The sequence below is a fragment of the Rutilus rutilus genome (genome assembly GCF_951802725.1).
Source record: "Rutilus rutilus genome assembly, chromosome: 2".
NCBI lineage: Eukaryota > Metazoa > Chordata > Actinopteri > Cypriniformes > Leuciscidae > Rutilus > Rutilus rutilus.
The window spans coordinates 34,563,339-34,584,990 of record NC_140210.1 but is presented as its reverse complement, the minus strand read 5'-3'; the positions used below and the strand labels follow the sequence as shown (position 1 = coordinate 34,584,990).

The 21,652-nt window shown below is 36.9% G+C and overlaps 1 protein-coding gene across 4 annotated transcripts in view; it reads left to right on the top strand.

Moving 5' to 3' along the window:
• htt (huntingtin) overlaps positions 1-21,652 on the top strand; it is a 48,202-nt gene that overhangs the window by 5,838 nt on the left and 20,712 nt on the right. For 2 of the 4 annotated variants that reach the window (XM_084402018.1, XM_084402016.1), the window contains exons 5-38: positions 353-432; positions 633-771; positions 2,174-2,315; positions 2,410-2,588; positions 3,609-3,813; positions 5,077-5,154; positions 5,835-6,202; positions 7,329-7,452; positions 7,546-7,664; positions 7,783-7,894; positions 8,061-8,201; positions 9,111-9,269; positions 9,354-9,451; positions 9,554-9,693; positions 9,847-9,910; positions 10,913-11,013; positions 11,088-11,234; positions 12,028-12,148; positions 12,504-12,649; positions 12,800-12,951; positions 14,033-14,235; positions 14,358-14,484; positions 14,631-14,755; positions 15,940-16,050; positions 16,154-16,231; positions 16,310-16,533; positions 16,637-16,715; positions 17,446-17,607; positions 17,766-17,821; positions 18,444-18,592; positions 19,415-19,551; positions 19,652-19,768; positions 20,206-20,328; positions 20,691-20,941. In XM_084402018.1, the coding sequence (XP_084258144.1) occupies positions 353-432; positions 633-771; positions 2,174-2,315; positions 2,410-2,588; positions 3,609-3,813; positions 5,077-5,154; positions 5,835-6,202; positions 7,329-7,452; positions 7,546-7,664; positions 7,783-7,894; positions 8,061-8,201; positions 9,111-9,269; positions 9,354-9,451; positions 9,554-9,693; positions 9,847-9,910; positions 10,913-11,013; positions 11,088-11,234; positions 12,028-12,148; positions 12,504-12,649; positions 12,800-12,951; positions 14,033-14,235; positions 14,358-14,484; positions 14,631-14,755; positions 15,940-16,050; positions 16,154-16,231; positions 16,310-16,533; positions 16,637-16,715; positions 17,446-17,607; positions 17,766-17,821; positions 18,444-18,592; positions 19,415-19,551; positions 19,652-19,768; positions 20,206-20,328; positions 20,691-20,941 (4,757 nt within the window). Of the gene's footprint in view, positions 1-352; positions 433-632; positions 772-2,173; positions 2,316-2,409; positions 2,589-3,608; positions 3,814-4,861; positions 4,891-5,076; positions 5,155-5,834; positions 6,203-7,328; positions 7,453-7,545; positions 7,665-7,782; positions 7,895-8,060; positions 8,202-9,110; positions 9,270-9,353; positions 9,452-9,553; positions 9,694-9,846; positions 9,911-10,912; positions 11,014-11,087; positions 11,235-12,027; positions 12,149-12,503; positions 12,650-12,799; positions 12,952-14,032; positions 14,236-14,357; positions 14,485-14,630; positions 14,756-15,939; positions 16,051-16,153; positions 16,232-16,309; positions 16,534-16,636; positions 16,716-17,445; positions 17,608-17,765; positions 17,822-18,443; positions 18,593-19,414; positions 19,552-19,651; positions 19,769-20,205; positions 20,329-20,690; positions 20,942-21,652 lie in introns of those variants that run through there. The other 2 variants (XM_084402017.1, XM_084402019.1) reach the window with 2 other exon arrangements.

The following is a 21,652-nucleotide window of genomic DNA, read 5'->3' as shown; positions in this document are numbered from 1 at the left end:
AGCAGCAATAATAACATAACACTAATAATAATTTATAAATGAGCACTAAATCGGCATGTTATGAATTCTGACAGATCATGTGACACTGAAGACTGATGTAACAGCTGCAGAAAATTCAGCTCACATAAATTCAAATAGAAAACATTTATTTTAAATGGTAATATTTCACAATATTACTGTTTTTTGATCAAATAAATTCAGCCTTGGTGAGCAGAAGAAACTTGATTCAGAAACATTAAAGTCTTAACTATTCCAAACTTTTGACTGGCAGAGTAGACTTTATAGATAGTCTTGTTCTCTCTAATGACCTGTACTGATCGCTAACCGAGCATTACTCTGTCTATTGTCACAGAACGCTGCCTCTCGGAGTCTGCGGGCAGCCCTGTGGAGGTTTGCTGAGCTTGCTCACCTGGTGCGTCCACAGAAATGCAGGTATGCTTATTGACTTAAAGTCAGTTACTTCCATTGGTCTGTTCAGAAACAAGTGAAACTGATCCTGGGTTATTCATTACAAAGTGAAATTCAGATTTAGAATAAGCTGTAACATGCTTCTAATTGTATCGATCAGCAAATATACAGGAATGTATCCTCAGTCACTCTTATCTTTATCTTTCGTTTCTTTCTTTTTTTAGGCCGTACCTTGTGAATCTGCTGCCATGTCTGACACGGATCACAAAACGTCAGGAGGAGACTGTGCAGGAAACTCTTTCTTCTTCAATTCCTAAAATCATGTCTGCCCTTGGACACTTCGCCAATGACGGAGAGATCAAGGTATTTAATGCGGTCTGTGAGTTCAGTACTAATGAAACATTGTGCTAGTTTTTTTAAAAAACCCAAAGGAAACCACTGTAACCTAAGCCCAAACATGTTTGTCAAAGTAAAAGGTTTCCAAAGAGCACATCACCTGATTTTCAGGTAGAAATGTACCTTCAAAGGTCATGCCACAGCAAAATGAACCATTCAGGGTGGCCTCATTCATTTGACATGTCAGTTAGATTCCCCTGGCCTGAATTCTGTGATTTGGCACTTCAGTGCGGGATTTCCCTCACTGTTATCTCCTCTCACTGTCTGAAGCTGTAAATGCGCAGTGGTGACATCATCTTCTCAATATGGAATGTGACTCAGTCAGATTGGATTTAATTATCCATGAGCCTCCGCTTCCTCACATCAGTAAGAGCCAGAAACTGTCTGTTCCCTTTCCAAGAACAAATTCACATTTAAAGATAGGGGAATTGTCATTTTAGTGCTGTTTTCTGATGTTCTCATTTCATATGCAAGGACGTGTGAAGGTCCTTGGGAAGACAGGAAACAAAGACAAATCAATTTGCGTAGCTATGCAAACACTTTAGGCGTGCTTAAACGGTTAACCACAGTTTAAAAATGATACAGAATACACAACTATTGACAAGTTTAGATGTTTTTGAAAGAAAAGGTTCTTGTGCTCACCAAGGCTGCATTTATTTGATCAAAAATACAGTAAATAACAGTAACATTGTGAAATATTGTCATCGTTTAAAATATAATTTATTCCTGTGATGGCAAAGCTGATTTTTCATCAGCCATTACTCCAATCTTCAGTGTCACATGATCTTTCAGATATCATTCTAAAATGCTCAATTATTATTGGTGCTTAATTATTAATAATGATTATTATAATTCTCAATGTAAACAGCATTTAATTGAAATAGAAACTGAGTCCAGGGAGTGAATTTGGAGGTGGGACAGAGTTCCAGTTAAAAAAAATAGAGGAATTCCATCTTTTATCCATGTAATACTGTAGCCTCCAGATGCAAATAATTGAATACATAAATATAGTGGGATTTTCTGCATCTATTAAAAATAATAAATATGTCCTCAACTAAGGTCCCCCCAATGAATCTCGGCCACTTCCACCACTGATTATATCCTTATAATGCAATCTTTTGCAGAAGAGGGATCACAAATTCACAAGGGAACACACGAATAAAAAATTCAAAGTGTGTGCGTAAGCAATCGTGTTCCTAGACTTGCATAAAAACCTAAACTATATTTGAAGTATTATTTATATATAAAGCAGTGTTATAATTAATAAAGCAATTTAATAGGATTTCAGAAATGTATAAATCTCACTTTTTAAATTACTCTTATTCATATGCAGTCATTTTAAATGTTGCACTTATGAATATGTATTTAGATGCTGCTGAAGGCCTTTGTTGCCAACCTGAAGTCCAGTTCTCCCACTATTCGCCGAACGGCGGCCAGCTCGGCTGTCAGCGTGTGTCAGCACTCACGCAGAACACACTACTTCTACACCTGGCTCCTCAACGTGCTGCTCGGTAGGACCTCCCACACACCGGACAAACAGACTCCGGCAAAACCGCGTGCTTCAAATGTCTTCATTCAGTCGCCTGTTTTCTTCCTCTCTCTCAGGTTTGGTAGTGCCGGTGGATGAGGAGCATTCCAGTCACCTGATTCTGGGTGTGTTACTGACGTTGCGCTACCTGATGCCCCTTGTTCAGCAGCAGTCTCCTAACAGCAGTCTGAAGGGCAGCTTTGGGCTCGTTCGTAAAGAGGCAGACATCACTCCTGCACCTGAGCAACTCATACAGGTACCAGAGCTGATAAACGTCATTGTATCTTTGTGATTTAACATATTGATATAATGGAAAACAGGATTTTCCTTTCTCCCCCTTAACCATTTATTGAAAATTATATACTACCGTTCAAAAGTTTGGAGCCTGTGAGATTTTTTACAAATGTTTTTGATAAAAAATACTGTAGTTTTGTGAAATAATATTTTAAATATTAACTTTTTATTTGAATATTTTTTTAAATGTAATTTATTCCTGTGATGGTAAGGCTGAATTTTCAACATTACTCCATTCTTCAGTGTCACACTATCCTTCAAAAATCAATCTAATATGCTGATTTGTTGCTCAAGAAACATTTTTTAGAATGAATGTATAATCCTATTATTATATAAAAACAGTTGCGCTGCTTATATTTTTATGGAAACAATCATACAATTATAAATTTTTTTCTTTGCTGTAGAATCCTCAAAATATTAACTACTTTTATTTGAAATAGAAATCTTTTGTAACAACTTAAATGTCTTTTGGATCAATTTAATGTATCCTTGCTGAATAAAAGTATTAATTTCTTTGAAAAACCTTACTGACCCCAATCTTTTGGTACTGTATGTAAAAACATGTAGTTCAGAAATCATGTTTGTGATAATGTCATAACTGTTATGACATGACCACCAACATTTATATATCATGCCCATTCAGTAACTTAGCAGGGTTGCCGTTATTTTTTTTTTTAGGCAATCAAGACATTTACAATAATGAGTCACTTACATATTAACATTTTTAAGGTACAATAGCAAAAGCACGCTTTTTAATTCTTAGGGTTTATAGAGAGGGTTAAAATTATTATGTAACTAAATTCGAACTGTTTTTAATGCACAAAACCCAACATTATAATTGGAAAATTTTTATGATAACTTCTAGTTGTACAGATAAGTTTAGATTTTGTTGTTTTATTATGTTTATCTATGTGTGTTGGAGTGATTTATTGTATGTGGCTGTGTATTTGTGCACGTGTAAAGCCTTATCTCGTGTTCTTAGGTCTATGAACTGACCCTGCACTACACGCAACACTGGGATCATAATGTGGTGACGGCATCTCTGGAGCTTCTGCAGCAGGTGTTTCGCACTCCTCCCCCTGAGCTCCTAAACGCACTCATCACACGCGGCAAAATCACACACACCAGTGTCTTCAGAGAAGAGACAGAGTGCCGCGCGCGCAGTGGCAGCATCCTCGAGCTTATAGGTAAATATTGCATCATACAGACCGTTGCGTTTATCCTATTAGTGGTCATGCCACAATAGTTTGGACAGTCGTCTTTGTTAAACTGTCAGTGGAAAAGCATCTTGTGGGAAAATAAGGGTTGCTTTGGGTATATAAGGGACTTTAATAAGTAGTAGTCGACCAATATTGGATTTTGTTTATACCGATAACTAAAATCGGAGAACATGGCTGATAACCGATTAATCAGCCAATAGTTTTTAAAATCAATAATATGAAAGAAATCTTTCCACTTCATGTAAAATGTTACTGAATCTTATTATAAAATAAACAATGATGACAGAACCATAATAATTTTTGTAGTTATTAGAATAAATTAAAATTGGTGACTACTGACACAGACACTTTTTTTTAACTTATATAACTTATATGCTTATATAAATAATGTACAAGGAAGGGAGAGAGGAAAAAATTGAACGGAAATGGATGGAAAAATATTATGAAATTTTACATATTGCATATCACATGAAAGTTATACCGTGCTCACATTTTAGATGTATATATTTTACCTTGTTCGCACGTTATTTTGTGCATAACCACTTCATAAACTTTATTTTGTAAGAACAGCACAGAGGAACGTGGAGCAGTTAAAAACTCTTTCAAACTATTGCATACATTTTTACTGATAACCGATAGTTCAGTGCAGATTAATTGGTAAAAACGATATAAACGAGTTATCTTTATAAGTTGTTAAATTGTTAAAGTTTTCTTTTTTCAGTTAAATTGATTTTACCTGGTAAAGTTATTTGCTACTCACTATTACTAATAACAACTCTTAATAATTCAGCTCTTAATATTTCTCACACTGCTTATTAATATTTTCTATCCTGTTTGATAACTAATCATGAATCTGTATCTTCAAGATTGAGTGCACCACTGCAATCCAATTTTTCACCATGCATGTGCTTTTCATTCTCTGCTTATTCCTTCCTCTAACCCTCCAAATGACTTTTTGGGCGTTTTCTTCTCTCTTCGCTTCCTGTTTCCTGCATACAGCCGGTGGGTCAACATGCAGTCCTCTCCTCCTCAGGAAGCAGAAAGGTGACTTCTTGTCTGCCCTTCTTTTGCGTCTAACCTACTGACATATTTCTCGGCTGTCTGTGGCATGTTGGTAGAACTTCACTAGTTTTAATAATGAATGTGTAATCTGAGTTTTAGGAATGTGCTTGGAATAGAAAATGTTTATTGTATTATAATGATATGCCTTGAATCTTGTGATTGTCTTAGGTAAGCTGTTGTCAGGTGAAGAAGAGGGTTTGGAGGATGACCCTGAGAGGGCAGAGGTCACCACTGGATCCTTCACAGGTAAGTTGAGGAGAGGTGTGCTGTTATGTTTCAGACATTCTCCTGACAGATGAAAACCAAATCCCATAAACTTATTTTAAAGGAAGGAGCAGAGGCATATTTAGGAACCTGAATATCATATACACTATTGTTCAAAAGTCTGGGGTCAGTAAGATTACCTTTAATTAACCAAAATTAATACTTTTTTCTAATAGGACAGAAAAGCCATTTACAATAGTACAAAAGATTTCAGTTTCAAATAAATCCTTTTGTTTTGAATGTTCTATTCATCAAAGAATACAGGACAAATGAATTACTGTTTGCATACAAATATTAAGCAGCACAACTGTTTTTAACATTGATAATAATAAGTGTTTCTTAAGCAGCAAATCAGCATATTAGAACGATTTCTGAAGGATCATGTGACACTGAAGACTGGAGTGATGATGCTGAAAAATTCTGCTTTGCCATCAAAAGAATACAGCATATTTTAAAATATAGTCAAACGGAAAGCAGTGACACAAAACACCTTCACCATGGCAACTACTCAGAGTATCATAGCCATGAATTTTGCATTTTTCATAAAATGTAAAAATCGAGTTAAATTTCAATTTTACATACTCATTGGATTCAAACAAATACATTACATGTATTGTGTGGCAGAAATAATGCATTGTTGCACTCTTTCACATTTCCTTAAGCCTCGGTCGGTGGCGACAGCTCCAGTGAAGCTCCCTCCTCATCAGGCGTTTCGTCTCTTGGCACATCTGACATCATCACAGAGCAGCCACGGTCCTCCCAGCATACCCTGCAGCCGGGGGACTCAGTGGACCTGAGTGCATCAGAGCAGGGTGTAGGGCCTGATACTCCAGATGAGGAAGACGAGGAGGACATGCTAAGCCGCAGCTCAAGCGGGGGCGCTGGGGTCGTCAGCACGTCCGGCGACTTGATAGCGGATGGCAACCAGATGTCAGTGGGAGCCGTGTCATCGTCGCCCCCTAGTGACAGTTCCCAGACGACTACGGAGGGGCCGGACTCCGCTGTGACGCCTTCAGACTGCGCCGAGCTCGTAAGTGTCACCAGCAGGCGCAATCGGAACCATTCACCACCTTCCCCAACTCCCACCGAAGGGCCGGACACACACTCCGAAAGCGAGACATCTATCTACAGGCCATCCTCTTCCTCCTTCTCTACCTCGTCTTCTTCCTCCACATTTTCTGCCATCTCTTCCTCTAGCAGTAGTGACCAGGTCAGCAGAGGACAGGGGGTGAGGTTATTGTTGCTCGTCCCCGCCCCTGATAGGACCCCGCCCCTTATTTGCCCCGCCCCCACATGCACGACCTCTCTCCTGAGGTGTTCAAACGCCTTTATTTACCTCATTCTGCACCAATGATTAAAAACCAAGTCCCAACAACAATGATGCTGATGTCATATCAGTTTTAAGGGCGTCATTTGAAGATGAATCGGTGTTGTTATTGTTAATTAAAATGATATTTAAAACAAAGTTTTAATAAAATAAAATGTGTTTAGATTAATAAAAAAATGTAAATGAAAATTAGATATGTAGCTTTGGCTACTAGCTGAAATAAATTAGTTTAAGTTGGAGTATTACGATTAACTAAAGCTGAAATAAAAATAAAATAAAATAGAAATATTTGAGGAAAACAAAAACGAATAAAAACAACAAAAGCACATAAACTTACTGAAGTGAAAATAAAAACTGAAAGTATGTAAATATAAGGCTATTCAAAATATGAATACATACTAAAATAGTATATAAATAAAACTAAAATAACACTAGATAGTTTTTTTTTTTTTTTGCCGTTTCCCTGTTTTGATTAATCGATGAACCGCAAGCCACGGGCCACAAGCTCCTTTCAGCCAAATTAGAAGACTGAAACTTACCACTGTATAAATGAATAACTAATGAATCAGTCATTCAATTCTCAATCAGTAGTGCAACTGCGAGTTGGTGAGGCCCAAAAAATGTCTTGACATGCATATGATTAAGCTGTGATCAAACAATATTTGTATGAGTTCCCCAAAGTGATGCTGCATGTTCGACTGTTGTTTGTGTACCTTTGCATGAATGAGTTGTTGTGAATGTTTATGCTTGTTTGTGAGTTTAGTTCATTTTTATTGGCACATATATAATATATATCTATATCTGTACTGTATATGTGTGTGATATGTAGGTGCTGGATGGCAGTGAGAGTCAGTACTCAGGGATGCAGATCGGCACACTGCAGGATGAAGAAGAGGAGGGAGCAGCTCCACAACCTGACAAACCTCCAGAGCCTTTCTCCCAGTCGGCACTGGGTACACATGCTCACTTGTACACTTGCTCAGTTATACACCCTGCTTTATTAGTTATCCTTTTGGCTCACAGTTCTGTTTTCTCTTGTCGCATAGCTTTAAGTAAGCCCCATCTTCTGGAGGGAAAAGGTCACAACAGGCAATCATCTGACAGCAGTGTGGATCGATTCATACCAAAGGAAGAGGTTCTGGAACCTGCAGAACTTGACAACAAGGTGAACATGCACATACCATATTATGTTGTACATCTCAAGTCCTCACAGATCCTTTACAGAGAATTCAAAGTTAAACTGTACAGTCTGTGAATCTTTTGTATATGTTCTGTGTGTTTAGCCATCTAGGATTAAAGGAAATATTGGTCACTATACTGATCCAAAGGAAGAGCCTCTTGTGCATTGTGTCCGGCTGCTGTCTGCCTCCTTCCTGCTCACCGGCCAAAGAAATGGTGAGAAACATGACTGTAGCTTCACATGGACTCTCATGTGTTGCTTGAATCTGTTGCTTGTCACAATATCATACAAGGCTCTTGGGTGTTGGTGTTTGCTATTTGAACATTAAAGTGTGTTTCTTCATTAAATATTATGCATGCATGTATGTATGTTTGTATGTAGTAGGGCTGGTTCCTGATAATGAGGTGCGTGTGAGCGTTAAGGCGTTAGCCGTTAGCTGTGTGGGGGCAGCAGCAGCTCTTCTACCTGAAGCCTTCTTCAACAAACTCTACCTGCAGCCACTAGATGGACAACAACCAGATGGTGAGAAATACACTGACAATAATCCTGTTCATCCATCGGTCTCCCGCTCTGTGTTTTTTTGTTTTGTTTTGACATCTATTTTTTTGTTGTGTTTTTGTTTCGACAACTATTTAGTTTTTTGATCTCTGTTTTGTTTTGATGTGTGTCTTTTGTCAGTTTTGTGTTTTGACATCTATCTTTTGTTTTGTCTTGACATCTGTTTTGTTATCTATTTTTGTTTTGTTTAGTTTTTTATTCTATTTAGGGTTTGACATGTTTTGTTTTGATATCTATTTTTTGTTTCGACATATATTTAGTTAGTTAGTTTGACATCTGTTTTGTTTTCACATCTATCTTTTGTTTTGTCTTGACATCTGTTTTGTTATCTATTTTTGTTTTGTTTAGTTTTTTATTCTATTTAGGGTTTGACATGTTTTGGTTTGATATCTATTTTTTGTTTCGACATATATATAGTTAGTTAGTTTGACATCTGTTTTGTTTTCACATCTATCTTTTGTTTTGTCTTGACATCCATTTCGTTTTTTTGACATCTGTTTTGTTTTGACATCTATTTTTTTTTACATCTGCTTGGGTTTTCATTTAATATAATTTGTTTTGTCTTGACATCTGTTTTTTGTTTTGACATCTATCTAGTTTTTTGACACCTTTTTTGTTTTTGACAACTTATTTTTTTTATTTTGACTGTTTTTTATCTGTTTTTTGTTATTCTTTGACATCTATATGATTTTGTTTTTATACATCTATTTTTTTCTGTTTTGACATTTGTGTTTTTCTGTTGTGTTATGTGTTTTAGTGTCTGTTTTGTTTTTGTTTTCTTGTCTTTTTTGTAAATATATTAAAAGTAAAAAAACAAAACAAGCTGTGACTTCAACTGCTGGTGTGTGAATATGTTGTTGTGTTTGTCAACAGAGCAACAGTACATCAGTGATATACTGCAGTACATTGAACACGGGGATCCTCAGATCAGAGGAGCCACTGCCATCCTGTGTGGGGCTTTAATCCAAGCTATCCAGCTCAAGACACGCTACAACACGGAGACATGGCTGTCCCAAATCCACTCGGTCACAGGTTAGAGCTACAGCTACAGCTCGATCAAATGATTTACAAAATCTAAGGCTTGTCTTCACATTCTCTGTCTTTCTGTTTTCTCAGGAAACTCTGTGACAATCGAAAACGTTGTTCCTCTGCTGCAGCGAAGTCTAAAAGATGAATCTTCAGTCACGTGTAAAATGGCCTGTGCTGCTGTTAGGGTGAGAATATACTGTACATAAACATATAAAGAATGCTAGTTTATGCTTGTCTGTCAGTTTTGGAAGATTATAATTGTATTGAGTGTGTTTACTCAACCACAGCACTGTATCATGGCGTTGTGCAATGGCAGTCTCAGTGAACTTGGCCTCCAACTGCTCATTGATCTGTTGACCCTGAAGGACTGCTCTTATTGGCTGGTTCGCACTGAGCTCTTAGAGACGCTTGCTGAGATAGATTTCCGGTGAGAGGACACAAACTTTACTTAGTACTATTTGATTGAATATCAAAGCACATTTTGATAAAATCTTTTATTAGGCACATATATGCGTAATGACTATAACTGCTGAACGTAATCTAAATGTTAAAATCGCCTGCTTTTTTTTGTGTTTGTCAGGTTAGTAAGTTTTTTGGAGAGAAAAACTGAGAAGTTGCACAAAGGAGAGCATCACTACACTGGGGTATGCCATCTCTAATATCTCTTTTCTCAATTTAAGATGAAGGATTCATTTGTCATGTTTTATTTATCTAGTACAAAATAATAATAATAAAAATTCTGTCATTATTTACTCGCCTTTATGTTGTTTTCATATGACTTTCTTTCGTAAATTCATTTCTGAAGAATATACTGGTCATTTTTTTTTTTTAGACAAAATCATCACAAAACATTATCTAACACACTTTACCCCATATACAAATGCTTAATTGTAATAATTCATGGATCATCTTTCTCTAAATAATGTTATGTGTTTTTTATTTATTTTTTATGATTTTATATATTGGCAGTTCAGCATAAATATGATTGTACCTGAGATGTAAAATTAATTTTGAACTGCAAAAAAAGCTGCACTTCCTGAATATATTTTTGTAATGAACAGTATTTTTTATTTATATTATATAACATATATTTTAGTGCTGTCAAGTCGATTAATCGCATCTAACATAAGTTTGTTTACGTAATATATGTGTGTGTACATATATTATTAAATTGATATATATCTATATCTATCTATATCTATATCTATATATATATATATATATATATATATATATATATATATATATGTATATATATATATATATATATATATGTATATATATATATATATATATATATATATATATATATATATATATATATATATATATATATATCTGTGTGTCTGTGTGTGTATATGCTGTATACACACAAGTATATATGTGTATGTATACAGTATATACACACAAACAGACATATTTACTATATATATATATATATATATATATATATATATATATATATATATATATGTCTGTGTAAATTTAAACTTAATAATATATGCCCACATATTATGTAAACACAAACTTTTATGTTAGATGCGATTAATCGATTTGACAGCACTAATATATTTATAAAATATTTTACAGTATAAGAAATGTAATCAATATTTAATTAATATAACATTTTTATTTTTATATTTCAGTTGTTGAGACTGCAGGACAGAGTTCTGAATGATGTTGTGCTTTTTCTACTGGGCGATGATGACCCACGTGTGAGACATGTGGCAGCAAACACCATCGGCAGGTATTTACACGTTTAATCTCCCAGCTACACATCACAAATCTCACACTCTGACTTTGATCGATCTCTCTCCTCAGGTTGGTGCCCAGGTTGTTCTACGACTGTGACCAGGCTCAAACAGACCCGGTTGTGGCAATAGCACGAGATCAGAGCAGTGTGTACCTGCAGCTGCTAATGCACGAGACCCAGCCTCCATCACAGTTCACTGTCAGCACCATCACACGGTACACTATAGACATACTCCATTTACATGACACCAGTGTTGTGTTTAAAGGGATAGTTCACCCAAAAATCATAATTTACTCACCCTCAAATTGTTCCAAACCTGTATACATTTCCTTGTTCTGCTGAACAAAGAAAGATATTTTGAAGAAAGTTTGTAACCAGGCCGCTTTGGGGCACCATTGACTTACATAGAAGGGAAAAAAAAAACTATGGAAATCAGTGGTGCCCCAGAACTGTTCAGTTTCCCACATTCTTTAAAATATCTTTCTTTGTGTTCAACAGAACTGTATACAGGTTTGGAACAACATGTTCCAAACCTACAGGGTGAGTAAATGATGACAGAATTTTCATTTTTGGGTGAACTATCCCTTTAATTAGTGTTTAACTAATTGGCAGCTTTCATTTGCTTGTTTTTTTGAAAGAAAGAAATACTGTTATTCATTAAGGGCACATTAAGTTCCATTTCAAATGAATGTGGTTCTTTTAAACTTTCTATTAATCAAACAATCCTGAAAAAATGTATTATGGTTTCCACAAACATACTAGGCAACACAACTGTTTTCAACAATAGTAATAAGAAGAAATGTTTCTTGGGTTGATGTAATAGAAAACAGTTGTTTTAAATTGTAATAAAATTTCACAATATTACTATTTTACTGTATTTTTATCAAATAAATGCAGCCTAGGTGAGCATAAAAGACTTTTTTCAAAAGCATTACTGACCTAACAAACGTTTGAATGGTAGTGTACTTGGCTTTAATCTTATTCTTTATATGATCTGTTTTATTGCAGAACATACCGTGGCTACAATCTGTGTCAGAACGCACCAGATGTTACCGTAGAGAACAACCTCTCTCGGGTCATCACTGCCATCTCTCATGCCCTCACCTCCTCCACTTCCAGAGCCATGACTGTGAGTGCCTCAACTCTGACCTTTTAGTACATTTGATTTAAAGGCCACCCTTTGTTTTATATTAAAAAAAATTATATATATATCTTTAACTGTCTCTAAATACCAAGACTCCACAGAGGTTACATTTTTTTGGTGTTTTAGAGGATCATAACTTATTTTTCTTATATTTCACTTACTTTTTCTCAACATACTATAACAAAACAAGGCAGAAAAATGTATAATAATGAAAGGCCTCTGTGGGGTTCTGTATGGTTGGAAATAGTTCAGTTTGGTGTTGCAGAAATAACTTTATGTATTATGAATGGTCTTATTTGAACCTAATGTCTAATCTCTTTACTTAATGTCATCTCTCCAGTTTGGCTGTTGTGAGGCTCTATTCCTTTTGTCCAGCACGTTCCCAGTGTGCACCTGGAGCACAGGCTGGCACTGTGGCTTTGTGAGCTCTTCTGTCTTTCATCTCAACCGCTCCAGCCAGTACCGCAGCCGAGGACGCTCCTTTAGGTACATGCTCACAAAATAAACTGAACCTTAGGGCAATAATTTCTTCCTTCAGGACCAAGAATAAAACCTGCTTAGATTTGATGTCTTGATCTTGATGTTTTATCTGTCTGTTTCACTCTGCAAAGGTATAAATGAGCTCTTTTTCTTTAGTCTCTCTCAGTCTGGCAGTAGTGAGGAGGTGCGCAGGTCTCTGACGGTTGGCGTGGCCGGTATAGTTTTGTCTCTCCTCTCCTCTGCTTGGTTCCCTCTTGATCTCTCCGCCCATCAGTCTGCTCTTCTACTGGCTGGAAACCTTCTTGCTGGTATAAACTTATTTAGATTAGATTAGCCACAGTTTAACCCGCCTGGGCTGTTCAAAAATAGTCACACTTCGGCTGTTCACGGTCATTTTTGAGAAGAGTGTAACTTTTTTTTGAAGTAACAATAAAATTATATATTCTATAAATATACATTTATAAATAAATTCTATGTTGGAATTTTTCTGGATTCTTGGCAAATTTTAGGTTAGAGAAGTTTTAAGGGGATTTTAGGTTATTCAGATCTTATTTACCCCCTTAAGCTGTGAAAAAATTGTGCCCTCCCTTGTCTGTTGGGGGCCTTTTTTGACCAGGAACAGTAAAAGTGTAATTTGTTTTTATGAAATGATATAAAACTAATTTCCCTTATGTCTTGACAATAGAAGTATGCATATATAATTAATTTGTTCTAATTTGCATGCAAATTTCTCAATTTCACTGTTATTAAGCAAATAAACAAACATTTGGAACTTTACTACAGTAAAAATCTATGCTTCTGTAAGTGAATCTTAACTCTGGATGTTTTGTAGTCTAACTCTTTTATTTCTGTGTGTTTGTTTGTGGCTTATATGTAGATTTTATTCAACACATATTTGGAAAAAAAAGTTCTCTGCATTATGGTCTTTCTCATTAGTTTCCTATGGTCGGTCAATTTTGACCGCGACCAGCCAAGATGCGACTTTTTTATATCCACTCATTAGCTAGAAAAAAATTCATCAAGTTTTGAACCTCAATGATTACAGAAACGGTACTATACGGTTATCAGGACCACACGTGACCACACGTAAAGTCGGTTTACACGTGTGGTCCGGATAACCCGGATAAATTATTTACGTGTGGTCACGTGTGGTCCGGATAACCATATAGTACCACAGAAACTTAATTGTTTTTATAACATAAAGAAAAATAAAATCTGCCAAAAATGAGCGAACAGCCTAAGAGGGTTAAGTGTGATTTTATACCGTTTATCCAAAGCTGATAGACGTATCACCTGTGGAGCACACATTTTTTTTGTATTATTTATATATATATATATTTTTTTACATCTGTTTGAATTTAAAATGTTGTTGTCTGCCTGTTTTTAAAGCTATTGCACCAAAGTGCATGAAGAGTCCATGGGCAGGAGAGGAGGAGTCTAACCCCGCCCCCTCTAAGGTGGAGGAGGCGTGGCCTGCTCTTAATGATCGCTCTCTGGTTGTTATGGTGGAGCAGCTGTTCTCGCACCTGCTGAAGATCCTCAACATCTGTGCCCATGTGCTGGATGACACACCCCCAGGCCCTGCAGTCAAGGTAAAAATGCATTCAATACAGTCTGATTATAATAATACTATAAATGCACAACACATCAGTAATATTTCATATTTTCTCACTATATTAAAAGCTTAATTATTTCTGTTAATCCTTCCTGCCAGGCTACTTTACCATCATTGGCCAACACTCCCTCTCTCAGTCCAATCAGACGGAAGGGTAAAGAGAAGGAGATGACGGAACCAAGCAACACCCCCATGAGCCCAAAGAAAGGAGGAGAAACCAACACGGGTACAGTTACACCTACAGAGCCACCTGTTGAAGCCGTACAGATAAATTATATTGCTTTGAGTACACAAGGGAAATCGATCTCATTGTGTGGTTCATTATTTATTAATTGAATATTTACGGTTGTTTTGCACTGTGTTTTCATACAGGCAGAGCAGCAGACAGCACCGCAATAGCAGCAGTTAACAAGTCCACCACTATGGGCAGCTTTTATCACCTTCCTCCGTATCTGAAGCTTTATGATGCACTGAGAGCTACACACGCTAACTACAAAGTAAGTCTGCAGTCATAAGCATGTTGATTTGTCTTTTATATATATACTACTGTTCAAATTTTTTTTTTTTTTTTTTTTGTAAGAAATGTATACATTTATGCAGCAAGGATGCATTAAATGTGACAGTAAAGACATTTTATAATGTTTCAAAAGATTTCTAAACTCAGCAAATAAAGAAATGCCCCTTTTTTCAGGATGCTATATTTCAAAGATAATTTTTGTACAATCCAAATAAGCTTTACAGATCTCTTTTGGAAAGTGTTTAAACAATGTTTATCATGCTTGTTCGATGAACCATAAACAATTATTGGACATGTGGAACAGTCCTTAAGACACTAACAGTTTACAGGTAGTAGACAATAAAAGTCATAGTTCCAATAATTTAGGACACTAAAGAGACCTATCTACTGACTCTGAAAAAACGCAAGGAAAAACGCTCTGTTCACCTGTGTGAACATGGCATAGACCTGCTGCAGGAGGCAGGAGAACTGCAGATGTGGCCAGAACAATTAACTGCAATGTCCATAATGTAAGATGCCGAAGACAGTGCTACAGGGAGACTGGGAGGACAGCTTGCAGTGCCAAACCACATATGTCCCCCCAGACATGTTCGAGATCTCACAGCAAGAATGGGAAAATATGGCTCAGTCCATGAGAATGAGATGCTCGGTAGTACTTAAAGGCATAGTTCACCCAAAAATGAAAATTAGCCCATGATTTACTCACCCTGAAGTCATCCTAGGTGTATATGACATTCTAGAAAACTATAAATACTGGCTTCCGACAGACGGCCTTACGCATCGATTTACGGTGGAAGACTAACCCCTGACCCGACACACAACGTAATGTCGGAGGGTTTATATATAATAGAAGAAGAGCTACAGTTTGTTGCACAGCCCTATGTGTTTAAACCGCGAGAGGCGTCTAAGCTTACGATTCTCCTACATCCTACGTCATACATGCGTCATGGGTTACTCTTGTGGCGCAAGTCGACTTGCGTAGTATGCGTACGGTCGTCTGGCGGAAGCTAGTTATTTTACATTCTAAAGTTATAATATGGGTATTTTTCGTACAACAAAGCACCGCTTCCCTTCAGAAGGCCTATATTAACCTTCTGTACTCAATTCGAAATGTCCGTCCCAACTGGATTTATCTTGCTTACAATTTTTCTTTTCTTTTCCAAGGTCACATTAGACCTTCACAACACCAATGAGAAGTTTGGGGGTTTCCTGAGGTCAGCGCTTGATGTCCTTTCACAGCTGCTTGAGTTGACCACCCTGCATGATATTGGCAAAGTATGATGTCAAAGCCTAATTATATCTTGTCAATGAACAAAGTATGATATCTGCGCAAAAGTAATATTAAGAACAAACTTTCCCCCTGTATTTATCTTTCTAGTCTGTTGAAGAGATCCTGGGTTACCTCAAGTCCTGTTTCTCACGGGAACCTACTATGGCCACAGTGTGTGTTCAGCAGGTTAGACGTGCGCATTTCTAACTCTTCTGTTTTAAACCATGAATTTCCGGGGCTTCACCGTTTGCTCTTTGCTTACAGCTTTTGAAGTCGTTATTTGGGACCAATCTTGCATCTCAGTATGAGGGGGCCTCATCTCACCCATGTCGGTCCCAGGGCAAGGCCCTGCGGCTTGGCTCGACCAGCGTCAGACCCGGCCTCTACCATTACTGCTTCATGGCCCCTTACACTCACTTTACCCAGGCCCTCGCAGACGCCAGCCTCAGAAACATGGTGCAAGCCGAACAAGAACAGGACGCCTCTGGGTGAGTGAGAGAGTGTTTGTGAACAACATTTCCGCAAAGAGATTTATCTGTAGATATAAAGAGGCCCATTATGAGTACACATGTCCTTTCTGTGATCCTATAGGTGGTTTGATGTCATGCAAAAAGTCTCCAATCAACTGAGGTCAAGTATCACCAATGTCACCCGCCATCGAGGAGACAAGGTAAATTACCCGATAATATGTGACTATAATAATAAAAAAAACTAAAAATATCCCAACATTTTAAAGATGTTGACTGACATAATTATATATTTATTGTGGTAGATGAGGAATATACTAAAATGGATATATTTTTGGTGTCGTACATTTGTTGAAGTTTTTTTTTTTTTGATGGGTCTGTTTGTTTGATAAGGTATTGTTTAGTTAACAGTAGTTCCATATTATTGTTATTGTTATTATTATGTGTATTATTATTTATTATTAGTCGTTGTTGTAGGCTATATGGTTTTATTATTTGTTGCTCTTATTTATTTAATGATTTTTTACAATGCTTTGGGTATGTGTATATCACCAGTCGAATGTCCCATCTGGTACAGTAAATTTATTTTAAATCAATACCTTGCAGTGTTATTTTATTATTACTTGTGTCCTATTATTGTAATTATTCATATTTTCATTTTAGTAATTTTATGTACTTTTGTCATTTTTATTAGGTTTTTTATATTTCTATTTCGCTTTAATTTTAAAATGTAAAACTTTATCTTAAACTTTTTATAACTTTTTAAGTTTCTAAGTTGAAGTTTTTATCTATTTTTTTGGTTTATTTTTATAAATATACTTTTTAAATATAATTTTTTATATTTGTATAGCTTTTTTACAGTTACAACACTGATATCTTGACCCCTCACTACAGTAAAAGTGGCTAATAGTTGACTTGTTGTGTGTGTTTCAGAATGCCATTCATAATCACATCCGTTTGTTTGAGCCGCTGGTGATCAAAGCTCTGAAGCAGTACACCACCAGCACCTCAGTGGGCCTGCAAAGACAGGTGCTGGACCTACTGTCCCAACTTGTGCAGCTCCGGGTCAACTACTGTTTGCTTGATTCAGACCAGGCGAGTCATTTTAACCTGTGGATCAAACTCCCACTGGGTCAACATGCAATGTTCCATTTTTCTCCACTAATTGGGCTCAAAACAAATCTTGGTATTATTTTATTTTTATAATTATACTTGCACAGTGCTAATATTTTACTACCCTGTGTTTGTTTCAGGTGTTCATTGGTTTCGTTCTGAAGCAGTTTGAGTATATTGAAGTGGGGCAGTTCAAGTAAGACCTTGTGACATAGTCATACCAACATACATTGCCATACAACAGTTTGGGGTTGATAAGATTTTTAATGTTTTTGAAAGAAGTCTGTTATGCGCACAAAGGCTGCATCAAAAATACACTAAAACCATTAATGATATAGTGAAATGTTATTACAATTTAAAAGAACTGTTTACTATTTTAATATATTTTAAAATGTAACATTGCTGTGATGAAAAAACAAAGCCCAGTTTTCAGTGTCACATGATCCTTCAAAATTCATTCTAACATGCTGATTTGCTCAGGTAACATTTATTATTATTATCAATGTTGAAAACACATGTGCGGCTTAATTTGTTTTTGGAAACATTATACACCTGAAGTTTCTATTCATTAAAGATTCCTGAAAAAAAAAAGAAAGAACAGCATTTATTTTAAATATATTTTTTTGTAATATTATAAATGTCTTTTTTAAAAATCATTTTAATGTGTCCTTGCCCAATAAATGCATTAATTAAAAAAACAAAAACAAATCTTACTTACCCCAAACTTTTGAACAGTAGTGTACATTCAATTGCACATGCTCAGATTTGCTAATATTCATTAGTTTTCACTAAACCAATGTTTTTTTTTTTCCATGTAGGGACTCTGAAGAGATTGTGCCCAACATTTTCTTCTTCCTGGTTCTGCTGTCCTATGAGCGCTACCACTCCAAACAGATCATCAGCATCCCAAAGATCATTCAGCTGTGTGACGGCATCATGGCCAGTGGCAGGAAGGCAGTAACACATGGTGTGTAGAATCACAACACGCATATATATTCACATCCTCAAGCAGAATATGTAACAACTGTAAACCGAAAACCGACAATTTTTTAAAACCATGTTTCCATATTTCCTTATTTTCTAATACTGAACAGACAGTTACATTTTCAACTTTCTTTAGTGTGTCATTTTACTGTTTTAGCATAAAAGAGGTCTGCAAAGTTACAAAGCACAAAGTCCACTCCAATGGGAGTTATTTTCTATATCATTAATCACTTTTTCTGAACTCCCTGAAACGCTTTGATTTCTTGAGTTTTCTTCCAAGAACATACACGTCACATTATTCCTCATTCAAATAATTTCCGCCCCAAAGCATATGCAAAATATTGAGGATGATGCCTGGTTGATTTGTGTTAGTAGTGTGTTGTTGCCATGTCTAGAGACGTTGTTGTTTCCACCCTGCTTCTAACTATGTTATGGTAGGGGTCGTGACGTTTCGGAAACACGCTCAAAGCGGTTGACCAATCACAACACACTTATCCAGTCGACCAATCAGAGCTCTTTTTCGAAAGGATGGGCTTTATAGTTACAGGAACTAAACAGAACGTTACTGACAGACTGGGAAGAGAGGTGTTGCAACAATGTAAAACGTGAAAAATTTGTTTTTTGAACATTCATGCATGAAAACCTATTCTAGTAGACCGCAAAAACAAAATCAAGACTTTGGAAAAGGGCATAATAGGTCTTCCTTAAACAAACTTCATATTTTTATTCAGAAATGGTTGCATATCATGTATAATTAGCTTTTATCTAATCAATTGAAAAAGTTATCCTCCTCTTCATTTCTCAGCAATCCCTGCACTGCAGCCCATAGTGCACGACCTCTTTGTGCTGAGAGGCTCCAATAAAGCAGATGCAGGAAAAGAGCTGGAAACTCAAAAGGAAGTGGTGGTGTCCATGCTGCTACGCCTCGTACAACACCATCAGGTAACGCTCCGTTTTGGTGTGTGTGTGTGTTTGTTTTGGAAAAACGTACTCTTTACATTCATGGATTTATGTGTAAAATCATTCATGTTTGTGTTTGTAGGTGCTGGAGATGTTTATTCTGATCCTACAGCAGTGCCATAAAGAAAATGAAGATAAGTGGAAGAGGCTTTCACGACAGATCGCTGACATCATCCTGCCAATGATCGGCAAACAGCAAGTGCGGCTCTGTTTCGACTTTGTGTCTTGATAGCATTAAGGCCTCATTATACTTCTGCGTCGGACCTACGCCGGAGCCTATACGCCGTAGGCAACGTGTTGGTTTTAATTTATACTTCTGTGTCGTTGTCCGCGTTGACGCGCACCTAGGGAGCATGTGAAACCCCGAGGGAGGGGTTCTGGCAGACCAATCACAGCGCTTGTGTCCGCGTAGAATTGACGCGGCGTTACATTTTTGGAGAGGTGCACGTCACGGTACGCCGTAGGGTACGCGCGCTACACACAGCCTACGACGTAGCTACGGCGGCAGTTCGACGCAGAAGTATAAATAGGCCTTTAGTTTTCAAGCACCAGATTCATCTCAGATTCCGAATTCAAGCTAACAAACAGTTTTTAAGTAAATGCACTTTACATATTTTGCTTCTGTGTGCTTGACAGATGCACCTGGACTCCCATGAGGCATTGGGCGTGTTAAACACACTGTTTGAGACAGTGGCTCCCTCCTCTCTGCGGCCTGTGGACATGCTACTGAAGAGCATGTTCATCACACCATCTACCCTCGTGAGAATCAGTCACATATTACTTTCCTGATGTTATAGATATTATTATCAGTTGAATAGGATGAAGAGTGGCGGTCAAAAAGCAAGAAAATGTAAACTTTGTTGGCAAAAGGGTTCATTGTCTATTGTCAATAGTGTAGTGATGCATGAAGCACATCTCACATAGAAGTCACTTTCAAACCAAGCAGCTTTCTATTTGTAATCCCAGTGAATTCTTGTGACAAACTTGCCTAAGGAAATTTGCGCCCTCATTCCAAATTCTCAATTGTGCGGATTCTTATTGAAATGACAAATATTTTCTGAACAATGGTAATTCTGACTGCATATTAACCCTGTATCTTGTGTCCCTGTTCTTTTCTGTAGGCATCAGTGGGTACGGGGCAGTTGTGGGTGTCTGGGATTCTCGCCATCCTGCGTGTTCTAATCTCGCAGTCCACAGAGGACATCATTCTGTCTCGTATTCAGGAGCTTTCACTGTCCCCATACCTCCTTTCCTGTCCCACCATCCGTCGATTGTGTGACGATGACTCCTCCCCACCTGAAGCTCCGCCTGCTAACATGGAAGACTCCAATGAAGAGCCGCAGCGTTTTCCTCCTGAGGAAACATTTGCTAGGTAATTGTTGGTTGCTGTCTATTAAAGTCAGTCTGTGATTGTGGCAAAACAAATGCATGCTACGGCACTGCTAAATATGAAATATTAATTTGATAAAAAAAATTGTTAATGTATTTCCTGAAAAGTAAATCCGAGAAAAAATTGCTAGGTTTTTGAACACATTTTAAATACATTTATTCCATGCATGGTTAGTTTCCGACAGCGGCTGTGTGCGAGACACCCTTAGCACCTCAGCTAGGGTGCAGAATTAACTTTAGTTAACAACTGCCAAGTGCAAAATGCGAGGCATTGGCGAGTATATAAAACGGTGTTATTTGTCGGTAACGTTTTTATTAAATCGAACAGTGCATGGTTGTGAAAACGTTACATGGCTTGGTGCAATTAAAGGGCAATTGCAAAAGCTGCAATTTAAAGATATGATATGATGATAAAGAAAAATTTGCTGATTTGCAAAAACAGCCTAATATTACCTATTTTGATGATGCTGAGTTTGAAAATATCAATATTCAAAATGTATCATTTAACTTACAATGTGCAAAGGAGTGGAAAATATGTTCAAATGCTCCATTTAATGTCAAAGAACTTTAAATAAACACAAGTTTATAAATATACAAACCTTATTCACAAAATCTGTATTTTTCTGATGCTGTTTGGATGTAGTAAAAACACCCACAAAATTATCAGAAATCATATGGGTAAGGTTTGCATTTT